This window comes from Mastigoproctus giganteus, unplaced genomic scaffold (genome assembly GCF_048544385.1).
Source record: "Mastigoproctus giganteus isolate SK-2022 unplaced genomic scaffold, ASM4854438v1 scaffold_15, whole genome shotgun sequence".
NCBI classification, from domain to species: domain Eukaryota; kingdom Metazoa; phylum Arthropoda; class Arachnida; order Uropygi; family Thelyphonidae; genus Mastigoproctus; species Mastigoproctus giganteus.
Window position 1 is genome coordinate 8,615,350 of NW_028328292.1, and position 19,334 is coordinate 8,634,683.

Genomic DNA, 19,334 nt, shown 5'->3' on the forward strand with positions numbered 1-19,334 from the left:
CCTGCTCAGGTAGCTAACAAACTGAATGAATATTTTGCATCGACATTCACACATGAGGAGTTATTCAGGGAGGGGAATGCCAGAGGTGTATTCAACTCTGGCAGTAAGCTAGAGAATCTTGTAATAACTGAGAGTAAAGTGGAGGAGAAATTGTTGAAGATAAATACAAGAAAGGCACCTGGGGTGGATGGGATCTATCCAGTTATATTAAAGGAGGCAGCAAAGGAAGTAAGGAAACCCTTAGCTATAATTATGAGAGCTTCCTTGGACTCAGGAGAAGTACCCATGGACTGGAGTTGTGCAAATGTGACCCCAATTCACAAAGGAGGATCAAAGGGCGACACAAGTAATTATAGACCTGTTAGTTTAACTTCTGTTCCTGGAAAAGTAATGGAGGCACTGGTTAAAGAAGCACTGCAGGATCATCTAGACAAGACTTCAGTTATAGCTCAGACACAGCATGGTTTTGTTAAGGGGAAGTCTTGCCTGACCAATTTGATTGGATACTATGATGCAGTCACAAAAGAACTAGATGCAGGGAATAACTTTGATATTATATACTTGGATCTTAGAAAGGCTTTTGATACTGTTGCACATGGAAGACTGATGCACAAATTTGAGGAGTGTGGCATTGGAGGCAAATTGCTGCTATGGATAAGGGGGGTGGTTGAGGGGGAGAAGACAGAGAAGAAGTGGTAATCAATGGACACTGCTCATTGTGGACTAATGTTATTAGTGGAGTCCCTCAGGGTTCAGTATTGGGTCCATTATTGTTTTCTGTATTTATAAATGATATCGATGATGGTATATCAAGCTTAATGTCCACGTTTGCAGACGATACGAAGGTTAGCAGGGTTGTCAAGGACACTACTGACACTATGCTACTGCAACAGGATCTGGAAAGGTTGAGCAGATGGGCTGAGAGGTGGCAAATGAAGTTTAACATTGTCAAATGGAAAGTACTACATATGGGAAACAGCAACCCCAGAGCAACGTATCAACTCTGTGGTACTACACTGACAGTGGTAGAGAATGAAAGGGACCTGGGGGTGGTTGTGCAGGCAGATATGAAGTGCTCTGAGCAGTGCAGACGTGCTGCAAGAGTAGCTCATGGTGTATTGTCAATGATAAATAGGAATTTTTCTAGCAGGGATAAGGAGGTGATTATTCCCTTGTATAAGGCAATGGTCAGGTCACACCTAGAGTACTGTATACAGGCCTGGAGGCCTCATTTCAAGAAGGATGTAGAGCTGCTGGAACGAGTACAGAGAAGGGCAACAAGATTAGTGAATGGAACAAAGGGGTGCTCTTACGAAGAAAGGCTTACGTTTTGCAAATTATAGTGTCTGGAGACTGGCACCGACGAGGTGATCTGATAGAGGTGTATAAAGGAGGCAGCAAAGGAAGTAAGAAAACCCTTAGCCATAATTATGAGAGTTTCCTTGGACTCAGGGGAGGTACCCACAGACTGGAGATGTGCAAATGTGACCCCAATTCACAAAGGAGGATCAAAGGCTGACACAAGTCTGACCCAACACTGAACCCATAGACCTGTGAGTTTAATTTCTGTTCCAGGAAAATTAATGGAAGCACTGGTTAAAGAAGCACTTCAGGATCATCTAGACAAGACTTCAGTTATAGCTCTGACACAGCATGGTTTTGTTAAGGGGAAAACTTGCCTGACCAATTTGATTGGATACTATGATGCAGTCACAAAAGAACTGGATGCAGGGACCCAACACTGAACCCATAAACCTGTGAGTTTAATTTCTGTTCCAGGAAAATTAATAGAGGCACTGGTTAAAGAAGCACTTCAGGATCATCTAGACAGGACTTCAGTTATAGCTCGGATACAGCATGGTTTTGTTAAGGGGAAGGCTTGCCTGACCAATTTGATTGGATACTATGATGCAGTCACTTAAGAACTGGATGCAGGGAATAACTTTGATATTATATACTTGGATCTTAGAAAGGCTTTTGATACTGTTGCACATGGAAGACTGTTGCACAAATTGGAGCAGTGTGGCATTGGAGGCAAATTGCTGCTATGTATAAAGGGGTGGTTGAGGGGGAGAAGACAGAGAGTGGTAATCAATGGACACTGCTCATCGTGGACTAATGTTATTAGTGGAGTACCTCAGGGTTCAGTGTTGGGTCCATTATTGTTTTCTGTATTTATAAATGATATTGAAGATGATATATCAAGCTTAATGTCCAAGTTAGCAGATGATGCGAAGGTTGGCAGGGTTGTCAAGGACACTACTGACACTATGCTGCTGCAACAGGATCTGGAAAGGTTGAGCAGAGGGGGTGAGAGGTGGCAAATGAAGTTTAACATTGACAAATGTAAAGTACTACATATGGGAAACAGCAACCCCAGAGCAACATATCAACTCTGTGGTACTACACTGACAGTGGTAGAGAATGAAAGGGACCTGGGGATGGTTGTGCAGGCAGATATGAAGTTCTCTGAGCAGTGCAGACGGGCTGCAAGAGTAGCTCATGGTGTATTGTCAATGATATATAGGAATTTTTCTAGCAGGGATAAGGAGGTGATTATTCCCTTGTATAAGGCAATGGTGAGGCCACACCTAGAGTACTGTATACAGGTCTGGAGGTCTCATTTCAAGAAGGATGTAGAGCTGCTGGAACGAGTACAGAGAAGAGCAACAAGATTAGTGAATGGAACAAAGGGATGCTCTTACAAAGAAAGGCTTAAGTTTTGCAGATTACAATGTCTTCAGATTAGACACCAGCGAGGTGATCTGATAGAGGTGTATAAAGCCTTGAATGATTTGAGCATGCTCAATGCTGATGGGATTCTTCCTCTTGCTCAGAATAATCACCTGAGGGGGCATAAATTCAAATTGAGGAAAGACAGATGTAGGATAGACGTGCGGAAATTTGCCTTTAGTCAGCGGGTGGTTGGTTGGTTGAACAGACTTCCATCTCTTGTCGTGGAAGTTGATAGCCTAAATAAGTTTAAGGCTTAACTGGACAGGTATTTCGAATGAACAGAGGGGTGAAGTGGAAGTGGTGTTTTTTTTTTTTTTTTTGGCTGATGCTGCATAAACTTGCTTTCTTGCATCAAATGCCTCCACTAATGCTAATGGTGTGTGGAAGAAAAAAAAAGAAGAAACTTCCAATAAATAATGACAATTCTTTACTAATTTGTAAGGTGACTTTTTAACTATTTGGCTTAGTAGTCAGTCTGACCTCTGTCATTCTTCCTAGGTAGTCTCTAAGATCTGTCTTTAAAATAAAATTGAGTGAGTGAAAGATCTTCTCTGTTTTTAAAGGAGTTATCCATTGAAGTGAAATTATGCTACAACTTAAAGATGAAACCAGCACTAGAAGCTGTGAAATGTTATGGAAACCCATAATATAAATTGTATGCATTGTCACCACATGTAAAGTGATGTTATTGTTGACAACCAAATCATCATACTGTGTCTGAAAGGTAGACAGAGTTTCAGTTAAAATGGTTAAAAAAACACTAGAATAATTTGTTATCTACTTGCTTGCATAAGAATTAATGTCCCTCATGTGTTAAACAGATGCTTAACTGCATCTTGAATACTGCATACAGGTCTGTAAACCTTGCTTTTAGATCTATTTGAACAGATATAGAGAAGAGCAATGAAATTAGTGAGGGGAACAAAAGGATCATTCTTACTAAGAAAGATTAATTCTGCAGATTGCTTGTGTGAAGTGTTCAAGGCTTTAAATGAATTGAGTAAACTATGTTGTTAGCATCTTCATTCTTTCTCGGATAACAGATAAGTGAACATAAGTTTGAATTGAAAAAGGATGGTTGCAGAACAGATACATGAAAATTTGCTTTCATCCAGAGAGTAATTGATTGCTGGAACAAACTTCCATCTGGGGTTGTGGAAGTGGATAGTTTGGATAAATTTAAGAAAGGAATAGACAAATTATAGTTTGTCTAATTCCTCCTTAAATATATATAAATGTCTAACATAAACAATTCTTCTTCTAATAATTATTAGAGAGAATGGACAGATGTTTTTTTTTTTATATAAACTTGCTGATTTTATATAAACTTGCTTTCTTGCTCCATTTGTCATTACCAATCCCCACACTCTTACCCTAAATTGAACAAAATATGCTCTTGTGAGACATTTTTTATAATAAAAAATTTATTTTAACTTTTTAATTGAATTAAAAACAGTGTTCTATTAATTATGATTTACTCACTTACAAAATATCGAAGAAAAATAAATCAGAGAAATCAATAACAATAATAAATAATGATTTTATTGTATTTCTTAGAATTTTTCAAGGTCGTTCATCATCTGAATTGAAACAAAGATGCCTGTATGATGTCTGCCAGACACCACATTTTTGTCAGCTGTTTGGATTTATGTTTTGCTTAACCAGAAAAACTCAAACTCTATGGCAAGATAGCTTTTGCTGGCATCTCACAGATGCCACTTGAAAATGTTGACTATAAGAAAAATAGATGCTATCATTCCCCTGTCATCTGTTGAACAGAATAAGCAAAGAACTTATTTCTCATAATTTAAAGTATTGAAACAAAAACAAAATACTGTATAAGCATTTAGAAAATATTAGTGGGGTACATGAGAGGATTTGATTTTAATTCCAAATTTTAAAATATAACAGAAAAAATTTAAAAAGTGACATCTATCAGATGCCAGTGAATAGTAGAGGGTTAAAATTTTGCATAGACTGTCATTTGTTTCCTGCATCAATATTTATGAATAAAATTTGTTTAATGATATTTATTCATATTATTGACCAGGCAGTGGTCATTATTTTATTATTATTATTATTATTAGCCATATGGTGGAAGGAAGCCTGAGGCTTATGCTGCACCAGCCAAAAAAAATTTGAGTTACCCTGTGTGTGTGTGTGTGTGCACGTGTGTGTGTGTGTGAGAGAGAGAGAGAGAGAGAGAGAGAGAGAGAGAGAGAGAGAGAGAGAGAGAGAGAAGTAGAAGGAAATCACCAAGAAAGAGAAGAATGATGATATCCAGCTGAGGACCCTGGGTGTGCCAAGCCCATACTCACCAGATACTGCACCTGACAGCCATAGCACAGAATCTTTGTGGGAAAATTTTGGTTCAAGGTTAATAACTGAAATTTCTCTACCCTCCTAAATATAGACACCTTTTTACTACACCGATTTACAAAATAAAGTTTTATGGTTTTCTTCACATCAGTATTGCATGGAATGCTTTTGAAATACCAGAGGCCACTTTTGCAGCCTTTTTTTTCTGTTTAGTGTTTGCCAATAATATATATCTCTTGTATTATATGGGTGTTTGTATGCATTTAGCATATATGCAAAATGTGCACATAGATAATTTTGAATTTCATTAGCGTTAGAATGATGCAAGAAGGCGAGCTTATATAGCATCAGCCAAAAAAAAAAAAAAAAAAAACCTTCCCATTTCACCCATCCATTCACTCCAAATGGTTGTTTAGTTCTGCCTTGAACATATTTAAGCTGTCGACCTCCACTATGACAGATGGAAGTTTGTTCCAACCATCAACCACCCGCTGGCTAGAGGCAAATTTCCGCACATCTATTCTACAATTGTCTTTCCTCAATTTGAATTTATGAGCCCTTAGGTGAGTAATCTGAGCAAGAGGAAGAATCCTTTGGGCTTGCTGAAATCATTCAAGACATTATACACCTCAATCATATCACCTTGCAGGTGCCTAGTAACAGCAACCTTTCATTCCATTCACCAATTTCATTGCCCCTCTCTGTACTTGTTCCAGCAGCCCTACATCCTTCCTAAAATGAGGCCTCCAGACCTGTATGATATGCTGTACTCAAGGTGTGGCCTGACCTGACCTGACCATTGTCTTATACAAGGGGACCTCCTTATTACACTTCATAGCATGCAAAATTTAATATGAACTTTAAAATGAAAGTGACCTATAGTAACTTATAATTTTTTTTCTTTTAATATTTATATACATAATACTTATGTAGAAATATGTATGTTGGTTTGAAATTTCATGTCCTTCACATTAAGAATTTGTGAACTAAAAAATGGAAAATGAAAGTGACTGATAATATAATTTCATGTTTACATTGTGTGTTATAAACAGAATTAATAAAAGGTTTGTTTTGTTAAAAATTGTCTGTAAAAAAAAAGTCTGTAAGTTTTCAAATTTTTCATTAAAAAAAATAAAAATTTCATATAATAATTAATGCAGTCTATTAGTAAAAAGTCATACATTTGTATACTCTAAGCGAAATTCAAAAAATTTTTCAAAAATAAAAAAGAAAGTCATGCAACTGTTAGGTGTAGCATGACCACTTGTTATAATAGGGTATGTGGTCATTGCTGGATTAATAATGTTATAAAGTTATTACTTTTGTCATACTATGTCAATGGTAGCATTGCAATATTGAAGTCTTAATTGTTTTCAGATAAAATTTCAAAAGCGTCTGGAAAACTTATGAAAGAAGAAGAAATAGTAATGGGTGCTATATCTTGGAAAGCATACTTCCAATATGTTAAGGCCATGGGAGGAGCTGTGGTAGTGTTGTTGCTACTCGTAATTTTTTTCCTTTTCTCCATATCACAGATTTTCAGTGTCTTGTGGCTTAGAGTTTGGATGGATCAAGTGGTAAAGTAATTTAGGTTAAGTTAAAAATAAAATTTAAATTTTCTTGTTTCATTATTATTTGTCTATTAGCTGAATTCTTGAAAATAAAATTTCTTATAGCTGGAATACAGTAGAATAAACATATAAGGTATTCTAATGTTCTATCCACTCCACCAGTAATTTTTAATGCAACATTTAGATATGGTGTGTAGTAAAATAATGGGAAATGGAATTTGAATGTTATATATGCAAATTGAAAAGTTAAAAGTTAAATATAAAACTGTTATACTTCAGATGGTTAAATCTCAAAAGAAATACAAGTATGAGAAGTGTATTCTCATTTTAGTCACAAGTCATTTTAGATTATAATGTTGAGACAAAAATCTTGCTTTCAAATAATTGGTTTGTTGGACTATGTTTGCTTGTTTTTGACTTATGAATTATTAAATTCCACATAAGCTATTTCTGATGAATTTTTAGATTGAATATATTTGATGAAAGTATTGATATATGGTAAAATTTGGTTCACATGTTTTACATAATAGCAGATATTGAAATTGTTTATTTATTAGGAAGAAACTGAAGTTGAAAATGATACACTTATCATCACTGATAACTCTACAAGCATTAATAGCACAGAACAGTTCGAAATTTTTTTTGAGGAAAAGAATCAGACTCTTCCATTACAGATGTGGGAATTCCAGTTAATATATGGAATGTCGATTCCAATAATATTTTTCTTTGGTATTATCAAAGGCTTTTCTTTCTCAAAGGTAATTTTATTATTTAAAAAAAAATTCAGATTGTTTTATTCAGTTTCTTTTAAGATACTAAAATGTTTTCGTAGAAAAAGTAGTGTATATAACATTCTGAGCATAAAATTGTTCAAATGAAACGTAGACTTTTGAAATAAACATAAGCATCTGTGGCATTGAGACACTAGTCCCATTGTCATCGGGTAATACACATCCTCAGCGTAAAACTTTTAACTAGTACTGAAACCAGTATGTGATGTGATCCTTCACAGCCCTCTTCATCCAAGTGAAAAGTCAGCTGTAGGCTGGGTGTTGCAGCAATTCAGCTTGGGTGATAAGGAATGTGAGGCTTTACACATCATACCAGCTTTACACATCATACAGTATTGGCCCACAACAGGTTGTTGTGGGCCAATACTGTATGATGTGTAAAGCTGCCTGGCTACGTTGCCTTTATTTCCCACTGCATATTGGATGTAATTTAGACATACGAACATTGTTCGCAGTGCACAACCTACAATCAAATAAATTGTGTGCACAGCACATTCACAGAATATTCCTGCCTCGGGTCAAGTATCAGACACCTGTATGGAACATGGGCTCTTGAAATATTTAAGCAAAGTTATTCCACTGCTGCTTACCATCTCAAGGATTATTTTATATTCTTCTCTTGATGTAACGGTTCTGTAAACAGCTCTTTTTGTGTGAATCTCTCTCTCTCTCTCTCTCTCTGTGTGTGTGTGTGTGTGTGTGTGTGTGTGTGTGTGTGTGTGTGTGTGTGTGTGTGTGTGTGTGTGTGTTCTGATAACAAAAAAACATGTAAAGTGCATCATTATCTGTTCTGCTTGTGCACATCCAAATTATTTATTCTAAAAGTATGTTTCATTTAAATGTCTCTTATAGATAAAGAATGACTCTGAAATTATTCTTATTAAGCACAACAGTTTCTTTCAGTAATAAATGAAATCATCATTTAATTTATTAAATCCTCTTTAATTTTTCATCATTCATAGTTATACAGACTAAAATGAAAAGATTTGGTGTTGTCATGACCTCTAAAATGTACAAAATGCCATATTCAGTGTTAGCACAATGAAAAAGTCACATACATGTCAGCATATAGAAATAATGACTGCATTTTGAATAGAATTTTAAATGAGCAAGTTTTCTCAAGTTAATTATTTCTCTTTCTGATCTTAAAAAAATAATAATCAAAAAACCACTTTTAAAACAGAACAGCTATAATGTTGTAATTCTGATTTTTTTTCATTATTAAATACAATTTGTTGGTTGAAGATAAGAAGATAGAATAAAATCATTAATTTTACTCTTGCTTTTACTTAATTGGAACCATTTGATTATGCAGAACTATTAGTGTTGTCTTTAACTATTGTATCTTTAGGTTTGTGTTAGCTTAATTTATTTTATCTAACAAAGTTTGGAAGTTTAAATAAATCCCCATCCTGGAATTGCTGATTTCACTTTGTACACAAAATATTTTTTACTTGAATACGACTATCAATATATATATACACTATTTCTAAATTTTGTTTCCTTTATGTATAGTCAACTTCGGCTATTCAAATTGCTGTATTTCAACAATCCCCCCCCCCACAGTCTGACAAACAGTTGAACTTTTATTTTTTTATTTTTTTTTTGTGAGATCTGTAATGATATACTAGGTATTTCTGATTATGTATGCATACGGTATACTTACAAAATAAATATATAATTTTCTTTTGTAAGTATTGTGATTGTGTGATTGCTATGTAATTTGAAGTAATGGTCCTGTAAACAACTCTTTTTGTGTGAATACTTTTCTAAAGGTGTGCGTGTGTGCACGTGCACGCTTAATCCGATGCAACCAGTTTAACTTCTCAATGGATGCTCTGGTTTGCTGACAGAGATGAGATTGAATTCTCTAGTGGGTATTTAAAAAAAATAAGTTTCTATTTACACTATATGACTGGGGCCAGAGGAGTTTTTTAACTTCATTGTAACTGTTTTATTGCAGCTAATATATATGTGCAATAGTTAACAATGGGCCAAGTACTCTTGGCCCATTGGTCAGGATTGACCAATGGGCCAAGAAATGGACCAATTTCTACTCCTGACCACTTGACCAAGTGGTCAGGAGTAGAAATTGAATCCTATGGGAGATTGAAACCCTCCCGAAGTGGAGGGGGTAACCTGACCCTTTTTCTTTAGAATCACTGGTGGACTAGTGGATAAATTGTTTATTGAGAAAAAGAAAGGCAAAGGAAGCCCACACAAGAAGCACCGCAATTTTCGAAAAAGTTTACCGGTGAAACTACATTACAAACAGTTTTTGCGACGCCAGAACTTTCAATATGACTGTTCATGATTCAATTAGTGATTCTAAAGAAAAAAGGTTAGGTTACACCCCCCCACTTCGGGAGGGTTTCAAGCTCTCGTGGGATTCAACTTCTACTCCAGACCGATAACACCCACCGTCTGTTTACCGAGCGAGTGAAAATACCATTATACGGCAAAGTACTTTTACTGGTAAATTTCGTCGAACTTTTGCGTGCTTCTCATGCAGGCTTTCTTTATCTTAGCCAAAAAAACTGTTTTGCTTAAAAAATATAGAAATATTTCTGTCAGTTCATTGGTGAAAGGTGCTTCATAAAAAAAATATAATAAAATAATAAATTATAAAATTTTATTTCAGAATATTTCATGTTGGTGATCAGTTTCTCTGAGCTTAGAATTTGATTTAGGCAACAGTGGAATATTCCTTACCAAGAAATGATCAATACAAAAGCAGAGGGTAGACAATGAGAAAATCAGAGGATGAACATTTCTCACATCATTCCACAGTGACCATGTGATGAAAAGAAGGTATTCAGGGCTAGGTATAAAATAAAGTTATGGGGTGAATATGATACAATGTGTGTGTGTTAGGGATCAGATTATATAGTAATGTGACAGACATTTGTAATGTTAATTAATTACAGAAATAAATAAAGATTGATTGCTGTGAAGTGGCTTGGTGATAGAGGGAGAGTGAAAGATGAGAAATTTTTTGGATAACTCTCAAGGCGAAAAGACACAAACAATGAGGATTATAGGTCAAACATTGCCAGAATGATATGTGTCACTGAGAAATTGAGTCCATTGGACTGTAGTCATGATTACCATAAGCTGTGTTAACTTGCTGCTAGGACTCTTGCTTGAGTTATAAAAATTGAGAGAGAAAATTTGGTTTGAATTAGTGGGAACTGGTAGAAAGCAGTATTAGAAAATTGGAGGGGCCACAGTTTTCTGTAAGAGAAGAACTGACTGACCTGGGACACTATCTGGCATTAGCACCAAGCATTTCAACCTCTCTGGTGATGCATTCTCTATCTACCCAATCTATTGGCAAACTGTCAACCTTTCTAATACAAAAATTCCTAGGTTTTTTTTACTGTATTCTCAAAAATGGTGAAACAACTCTAGTTCAGGATCTCCTGAGGGAAACAGCTAAATAAATGCATTATGAATAGTCATTGAAGTTAACAGCCTTTAGTGAATTACTGGCATCAGTTACTCCTCATAACACCACAAACATCTTCAAAGGTGTTATCACTGAATAGGTCCTGCTTATTGTGGTCTACCTTGAAAAGGAAGTAATCCAGGAACTCAGTGAAAAAAATGTGATACATGCAAATTGTATCATTACAAAAAAGATGGTAACCTCATTCCAATCTGATCCATCATTCTAATTTTAAGCACTTTGATTCTGTCATCCACAGTTAAAGCTGTTTACTTGAACTGCAGGGTGTGGTCTTATATTCTTAATCCAGTTTGTTGTTTTAGGTGCCCAATCTGCTCTCATGCAATGTTTTAAGGTGATGTGATCTGCTATTTAAGCTTCAACTCTAATTGTCCAAATTGCAAAGGGATCTGTTCAGCTTTTCTAAAACATGAGTCATGAGGAAACTGGAAAGAAATTTCAAAAAGAAATCAAACACAGAGCCACATTTCCTAAAGCACAAAAACAAGTTAGGGTGAATATGCTTAATCACTCTTATATATCTATCACTTGGAACAATCTCTTAACCGGACCACAACTGTATTACCAAACTACAAAAAACATATAACCAACAAAACTAAAAACACTCTTTTTATCAGCATCCGAACTGACACTGTTACTCATATGATACAACAAAACCATAAAATGGTGAAGCTTGTATAAAAGTTAAATCACACACTGGCAATATGGAAATGGATAATCAGTTAGATCACAGTGAATCATTACTATAACGTCATGCAAATGATACCAGGGGATCAGGATGCCCTGTTTTCTCCAAAAAGATCAAAAAAATGATAGTAATAATAAGACTGCATGTCTATTCCCCACGAAAAAGCAATCAGATCAGTTTCCATAAAGTATCTGAAATTCTGCCCAAACATGATAGGAGCGAGTACATGATGAGAGCCTTCTCAATTAATTCGACCCTGGAGAGATTGTGCAAGGCTCATGGGATAGAATTTTTCTCAGCATGGTCTGTGCTTGTTAACAGGAGAGACTGCTTTACAGGGATGGAATACACTTAAATAGAAGGAGTGTAAGAATATTTGCTGATGCTATTGAGGCAGTGTTAGGTTGGTCAGAAAACTGCTAGCTTGATGGGATTCGCAGACTAAAAGATTAGCAGTAGAGGCAGGCAGAGATGAAAGTGATTCTTACACTGCTTCTATTAGAGGGCAGGGTGCTCGGGTTTTCAGGAAATGGTGGGGTTCATCACTGAATAAATAAATACATGGGCTGTGTTAGGGTAACTAAGATTAAGAATAGGTGCATGTATACTTGCATGTACACCAATTCTAGGAGTATAATAAATAAATTTGATGAACTTGAAGTGCTGGTCAAGACATCAAAGATGGATGTTGTTGGGATATCAGAGATGTGGTGTCACACAGATATAAGCAGTGCAGAATTGGAATTTGGAGAGAACAATGTTTAAAGAAAGGATAGGAAGGGAAGAGGGGGGTTCTGCTGTTAGTTAAGAAACATAAAATCTAAGGAAGTACATCCAGTTGACATAGATGGTCAGTGCAATGTTGTCAGTTTGGTGTGACATAAGCAAAAATGAGAGTAGGAGAGTTTTATAGGCCTAATGCCTCTGATGACTATAACAAACAACTGTACAGAGAAATGGAGTGGTCCAGCAAACCAGATTGTCTAATAATCCCAGGTATTGATTAGAATTTGTGGTTTGGTCACTCGCACACCAGCAAGACTTTTGTGGATTTGCTGGATGATTGTTTTCTACAGCAACACATTAGAGAGACAACCAGAAAGAATAATACTCTTTATCTGGTTATCAGCAATGATTATTCATGCATTAAGAATTTGCAGATAAAGGAACCACTAGGTGGAAGTGATCAGAGTGTACTGATGTGGGATTTATTTAAAGACGTAACTACCATCAGGGGTAAAGGGAACGGTTTTTGCTTTTGTAGAGGTGACTAAAGTGGTCTCAGACAGTTTTTAAATTCTATATAGTGGGACCAGCTGATGATGTTACCAACAGCAAATTCTAAATGGGAAGCATTGAAGGAAGTAATTGTGGAAGCTACTAGGCTTTTCATACTGATTAAGAAATACTGTTCAAGGTTTAGGCCTAAATGGATGACAGATGAACTAAAGAGACTCGTGGCAGAGAAAAAAAATGCATGGGGTGCATATAAATTATCAGGCGACACAGAAGTCTCTGATAATTATAAGCTAGTCTGTAATCAAGTCACCAAGGAGGTTATTGAAAGTGAAGGCAGATTACGAGAAATCTTTGGCAAAGGACGCTAAGAAAAACAGCAAAGAACTTCTTTAGTTATATAAACGGTATTAGCATTAGCAGAGGCATATGATACAAGAAAGCAAGCTTATGCAGCATCAGCCAAAAAAACAAAAAAAAAAAAAAAAAACCACTTCCACTAAACTCCATTCATTCGAAATACCTGTCCAGCTGAGCCTTAAATTTATTTAGGCTATCAACTTCCACAACAAGGGATGGAAGTCTGTTCCACCAACCAACTACCCGCTGGCTAAAGGCAAATTTCCGCACATCTATCCTACATCCATCCTTCCCCAATTTGAATTTATGCCGCCTCAGGTGATTATTCTGAGCAAGAGGCAGAATCCCATCAGCATTGAGCATGCTAAACCATTCAACGCTTTATACACCTCTATCAGATCACCTCGCCAGTGCCTAGTCTCCAGAAACTGTAATTTGCAAAACTTAAGCCTTTCTTCGTAAGAGCATCCCTTTGTTCCATTCACTAATCTTGTTGCTCTTCTCTGTACTCGTTCCAGCATCTCTACATCTTTCTTGAAATGAGGCCTCCAGGCCTGTATACAGTACTCTAGGTGAGGCGTGACCATTGCCTTATACAAGGGAATAATCACCTCCTTATCCCTGCTAGAAAAATTCCTGTATATCATTGATAAGACACCATGAGCTACTCTTGCAGCCCATCTGCACTGCTCAGAGAACTTCATATCTGCCTGCACAGTTACCCCCAGGTCCTTTTCATTCCTACCACTGTCAGTGTAGTACCACAGAGTTGGTATGCTGCTCTGGGGTTGCTGTTTCCCATATATAGTACTTTACATTTGTCAATGTTAAACTTCATTTGCCACCTCCCATCCCATCTGCTCAACCTTTCCAGATCCTGTTGCAGCAGCAGCATAGCATCAGTAGTGTCCTTAACAACCCTGCCAACCTTTGTATTGTCTGCAAACTTGGACATTAAGCTTGATATACCCGGGGCGCCTCCGTAGCCAGGTGGGAAGGAGCAGCAGTGCGTAGCATACGCTTCTTGATTAGATTGGGGTTCGAACCCGTCACCACCAAATACGGAGGATGCGGAAAGGTCAGGGAATGACCACCGCATATCCCGGAGCAATATGGCCTTAGCTGCTAATGCTCCTAAAAATCAAATAACAAATAACAATAACTTGATATACCATCATCAATATTATTTATAAATACAGAGAACAATAATGGACCCAACGCTGAACCCTGAGGGACTCCACTAATAACATTAGTCCACAATGAGCAGTGTCCATTGATTACCACTCTCTGTTTCTTCCCCTCAACCACCCCTTTATCGATAGCAGCAATTTGCCTCCAATGCCACACTGCTCCAATTTGTGCAGCAGTCTTCCATGTGCAACAGTATCAAAAGCCTTTTTAAGATCCAAGTATATAATATCAAAATTATTCTTTGCATCCAATTCCTTTGTCACCACTTCATAGTATCCAATCAAATTGGTCAGGCAAGACTTACCCTTAACAAAACCATGCTGTGTCCGAGCTATAACTGAAGTCTTGTCTAGATGATCCTGCAGTGCTTCTTTAACCAGTGCCTCCATTAATTTTCCGGGAACAGAAGTTAAACTCATAGGTCTATAATTACTTGTGTCAGCCTTTGATCCTCCTTTGTGAATTGGGGTCACATTTGCACATCTCCAGTTTATGGGTACCTCCCCTGAGTCCAAGGAAGCTCTCATAATTATAGCTAAGGGTTGGGTTTGCTTACTTCCTTTGCTGCCTCCTTTAGTATAACTGGATAGATCCCATCCACCCCAGGCGCCTTTACTTGTGTTTATCTTCAACCATTTGTCCTCCACTTTACTCTCAGTTATTACAAGATTATCTAGCTTACTGCCAGAGTTGAATACGCCTCTGTCATACCCCTCGCTGAATAACTCCTCATGTGTGAATGTCTATGCAAAATATTCATTTAGTTTGTTAGATACCTGAGCAAGATCATCAACAGTTGAACCATCGATATCAAGTGGACCAATCTGATTCATCCCCTTCCTTCTAGAGTTTACATAAGTAAAGAACTGTTTGCTGTTTTTCTTTGCATCCTTTGCCAAAGATTTCTCGTAATCTGCCTTTGCCTGCCGAACCTTCTTTGTAACTTGGTTACAGATCAACTTATATCTTTCATAGGCTTCTGTGTTACGTGTTAATTTATATGTATTCCATGCATTTTTCTTCTCTGCCATATGTCTCATTAGTTCATCTGACATCCATTTAGGCCGAAACCTTGAACAATATTCCTTAGTTGGTATGTAAAGCCTAGTAGCTTCCAAGATAAGTTCTTTGAATGCTTTCCATTCTGAATTTGCTGTTGGTAACATCATCAGTTGGTCCCACTGTATAGAATTTAAATACTGTCTCAGTCCATCGTAATTGCCTTTACAAAAACAAAAATAACCCTTCCCTTTACCTCTAATGATAGTTACCTCTTTGAGTAACTCCCACTTCAGCACACTGTGATCACTGCCACCTAGTGGTTCATTTATCTGCAGATTCTTAATGCATTAAGAATCACTACTGATAATCAAATCAAGAGTATTACTCCCCTAGTTGCCTCCCGAACATGCTGATGTAGAAAACATTCATCCAATAAATCCACAAAATCCTTGCTAGTGTGTGAATGACCAACCCACAAATTCCAGTCAATATCTGGGAAATTAAAATCCCCCATTAAAAGACTCTCTGATTTACTGGCCCACTCTATTTCTCTGTACAGTTTCTTATTATACTCATCAGAGTCATTAGGCCTATAGCACACTCCTACTCTCAATTTTGATCTCCCAATGCTTATGTCACACCAAACTGACTCGACACTGCACTGTCCAGCAATGTCGACTGGCTTCACTTCCCTGGATTTTATGTATTTCTTAAATAATAGCATAACCCCTCCACCCTTCCTATCCTGTCTATCCTTTCTGTAGATTTTGTACTCCCCAAATTCCAGTTCTGCATTCCTTATATCTGTGTGACACCACATCTCTGATATCCCAACAATATCCACCTTTGATGCTTTGAGCCATACCTCAAATTCATCAAATTTATTTACCAAACTCCTAGGATTGGTGTACACGCAAGTATACATGCACCTGTTCCTTTTCTTAGCTACCCTAACACAACTCATGTGTTTACTTGTACCGCAATGACTCCCAGCAGTCTCTGAAATATCCTGCAACTTGTTTTCCAGGCTTCTGCTGATTCCAATAGAAGCAGTGCAAGAATCACTTTCACCTCTGGCAGTGGCTACTGTTAATCTATTTGTCTTTGTATCCCCCCAAGCTAGCAGTTTTCTGACCCACCTAACACTGCCTCAATAGCATCAGTAAATATTCTTGCACCCTTTCTATTTAAATGTATCCTATCCCTGTAGAAGCAGTCCCTCCTGTTAACAAGTACAGACCAGGCTGGAAAAAATTCTACACCTTGAGCCTTGCACCGTCTTTCAAGAGCCGAATTGATCGACAAGGCTCTCATCATATACTCCCTCCTGTCGTGTATGGGCAGAATTGCAGACACTTTCAAATTCAACCCTAATTCATGGCTTTTTTTCAACAGTGACCTGTACTTGTTAAGTAATTCTGCCAGTCTCCTACTCTTAATATCATTAGTGCCAACGTGTACAACTCTATCACCTTTTGTGCCCTTAAAAGATGATATCCGCTCTACAACGTCATCAACCTTTGCCCCTGGCAGACATACCCTGGTCCTGTTCCACCTATCCTTTTTACAAAGCATGTTTCCCGTTTCCCTGACAATAGAGTCACCAACAACTACTAGTTCCTTTGGGACCAGCGCATTCTGCCTTGGGGGTTGCCACTGTGTTGCGCGATGACCAAGTGCAAGCTCTGGCATTGGTGTGGGCAGCTGAGAGCTTGATGGGCCCCTCACTTTAGATCCTTTGAGGGCATCCACCCTGTCCTTCAAGCTCTCATATAGGCCCATTACAATGCTGAGTTGTTGCCTGATTTCGATACACTCCTTGCATCGCGCACACACAAAGACATCCCCCATGGCAATATCATGTCCCGTACCCGATTGCCCCACAAACATCATGCAAGCAGTGCATTTTAAAAGACTGTGATTCAGAGGGCAACTGCTCGCCTCAGTTCTCCTCTGAGCCACAGCACTCCCATTAGCTTGAGCCTTTTGCTTTGCTGCTCTGGTTTGAGTCACAATTTCAATTTAATTCAATAAATTTCAATTTCAGTAAAATATTATAACCCTAAACTTGTATCCCAACAGTTATAACTCTATATATATATTTCTCAGTATCAAATATTATCTACAAGTTCCTTTTATATGACTTCCGTATCAAGTTATGTATTAATTAATTATGTTACGTTTGTAATCTAAGTCGTTATATGTATTTAGTTAAAAGTACAATTTAATTTAATTGACAACGAAGTTTAACAAAATTAATAGATTTTGCTGATTATTTGACAATATTGTATTATATACTATACTATACTATACTATACTAAAGCTATCTAGTTCGGGATATATGTTGTATCGTATAACAATGGCACAAGTTACGAACGGTAAATCTACGGATACTTAAGTATTAATTAACTTCCAAATCTCGCTGTCTCAATTCAGAATAAACTAACGATCCTTACTAGGTCTATAAGCTACTTATAGAAAATAATTTGATGTAACGATTGGTCAATAAAGGGGCTAAATATGACTACAAAACTTCTCGTTCAGCGGAGCTGCAACTTGTAACACGTGGATATGAAACCCTTACCGATACTTTTATGCAATTACAAGGCCGAGTAAAGAATAAATACACCAGATTAATCAGAAAATCCCAAAATAATGCTATACTACTAATTAAAATCAAAAGTTTTAGAAAAACAATAATTTCAAATCAATAAATAAGAAAATCCACTTAGCGTCTTTGAACACATCTGGCTCCCACTAGCCTCGTCAGCAGATTCCAAGAAGTCCAACAAATCTGTAGAAGGAAGGCGATGAATCAGATTGATCCACTTGATATCGATGGTTTGAGTGTTGATGATCCTGCTCAGATAGCTGAAAATCTGAATGAGTATTTTGCATCTACAATCACACATGAGTTATTAAGGGAGGAAAATGCTGGAAGTTTATCAAATTGTAACAGGGTGCATAATTAGTTTGTAATAACTGAGAGCAAAGTGGAGGAGAAATTGTTGAAGTTAAACATAAGAAAGGCACCTGGGGTGGATGGGATCTATCCAGTTATATTAAAGGAGGTGGTAAAGGTAGTAACCAAACCCTTAGCCATAACTATGAGAGCATCCCTGGACTCAGGAAATCCCCACTGACTGGAGATGTGCAAATGTATCCCTAATTCACAAAGGGGATCGAAGGGTGACACGAGTAATTACAGACCAGTTAGTTTAACTTCTGTTCTGGATAAAATAATGGAGTCACTGGTTAAAGATGCATTGCAGGATCATCTAGACAAGACTGCAGCAATAATTCAGACACAGCATGGGTTTGTTAAGGGAAAGTTTGGTCTGACAAATTTTATAGGATATTATGATGCGGTTACAAAGGAACTGGAAGCAAAAAATAATTTTGATATCATATATTTGGATTTCAAGAAAGCTTTTGACACTGTTGCACATGGAAGACTCTTGTACAGATTGGAGCAGAATGGTATTAAGGGTAAGTTACTACAATGGATAAAAGGATGGTTGAGTGGGAGAAGACAGGGTGGTAATTAATGGGTGCTGCTCTTCGTGGACTAATGTTATTAGTGGAGTCCCACAGGGTTCGGTGTTGGGTTCTCTGTTGTTTTGTATATTTATCAATGATATTGATGAAGGTATATCAAGCTTAGTGTCGAAGTTTGCAGATGATACAAAGGTTGGCAGGGTTATTAATGACAGTAATGGCAGTGTGCTACTGCAACAGGATATAGATAATTTGGGCAGATGGGCTAAGAAGTGGAAACTGAAGTTTAACCTTGATAAATGCAAAGTACTGCATATGGGTAGCAGTAACCCCAGAGAAACGTACCAACTGTGTGGTACTACACTTAAGGTGGTAGAAAATGAAAAAGACCTGGGAGTAATTGTGCAGTCAGATATGAAGTTTTCTGAGCAATGCAGACAGGCTGCCAGGGCAGGTCATGGGGTTTTGTCAAT

General features: G+C 37.3%; 1 protein-coding gene across 1 annotated transcript in view; it reads left to right on the forward strand.

Annotated features, from left to right (window-relative positions):
* The window catches only part of LOC150074939 (ATP-binding cassette sub-family C member 5-like), a gene marked incomplete at its 3' end in the record, with an annotated part of 377,014 nt that overhangs the window by 308,522 nt on the left and 49,158 nt on the right, over window positions 1–19,334 (forward strand). Inside the window, 2 exon segments of the mRNA XM_090389388.1 lie at window positions 6,433–6,632; window positions 7,184–7,384. Coding sequence (XP_090245514.1) covers window positions 6,433–6,632; window positions 7,184–7,384 — 401 coding nt within the window.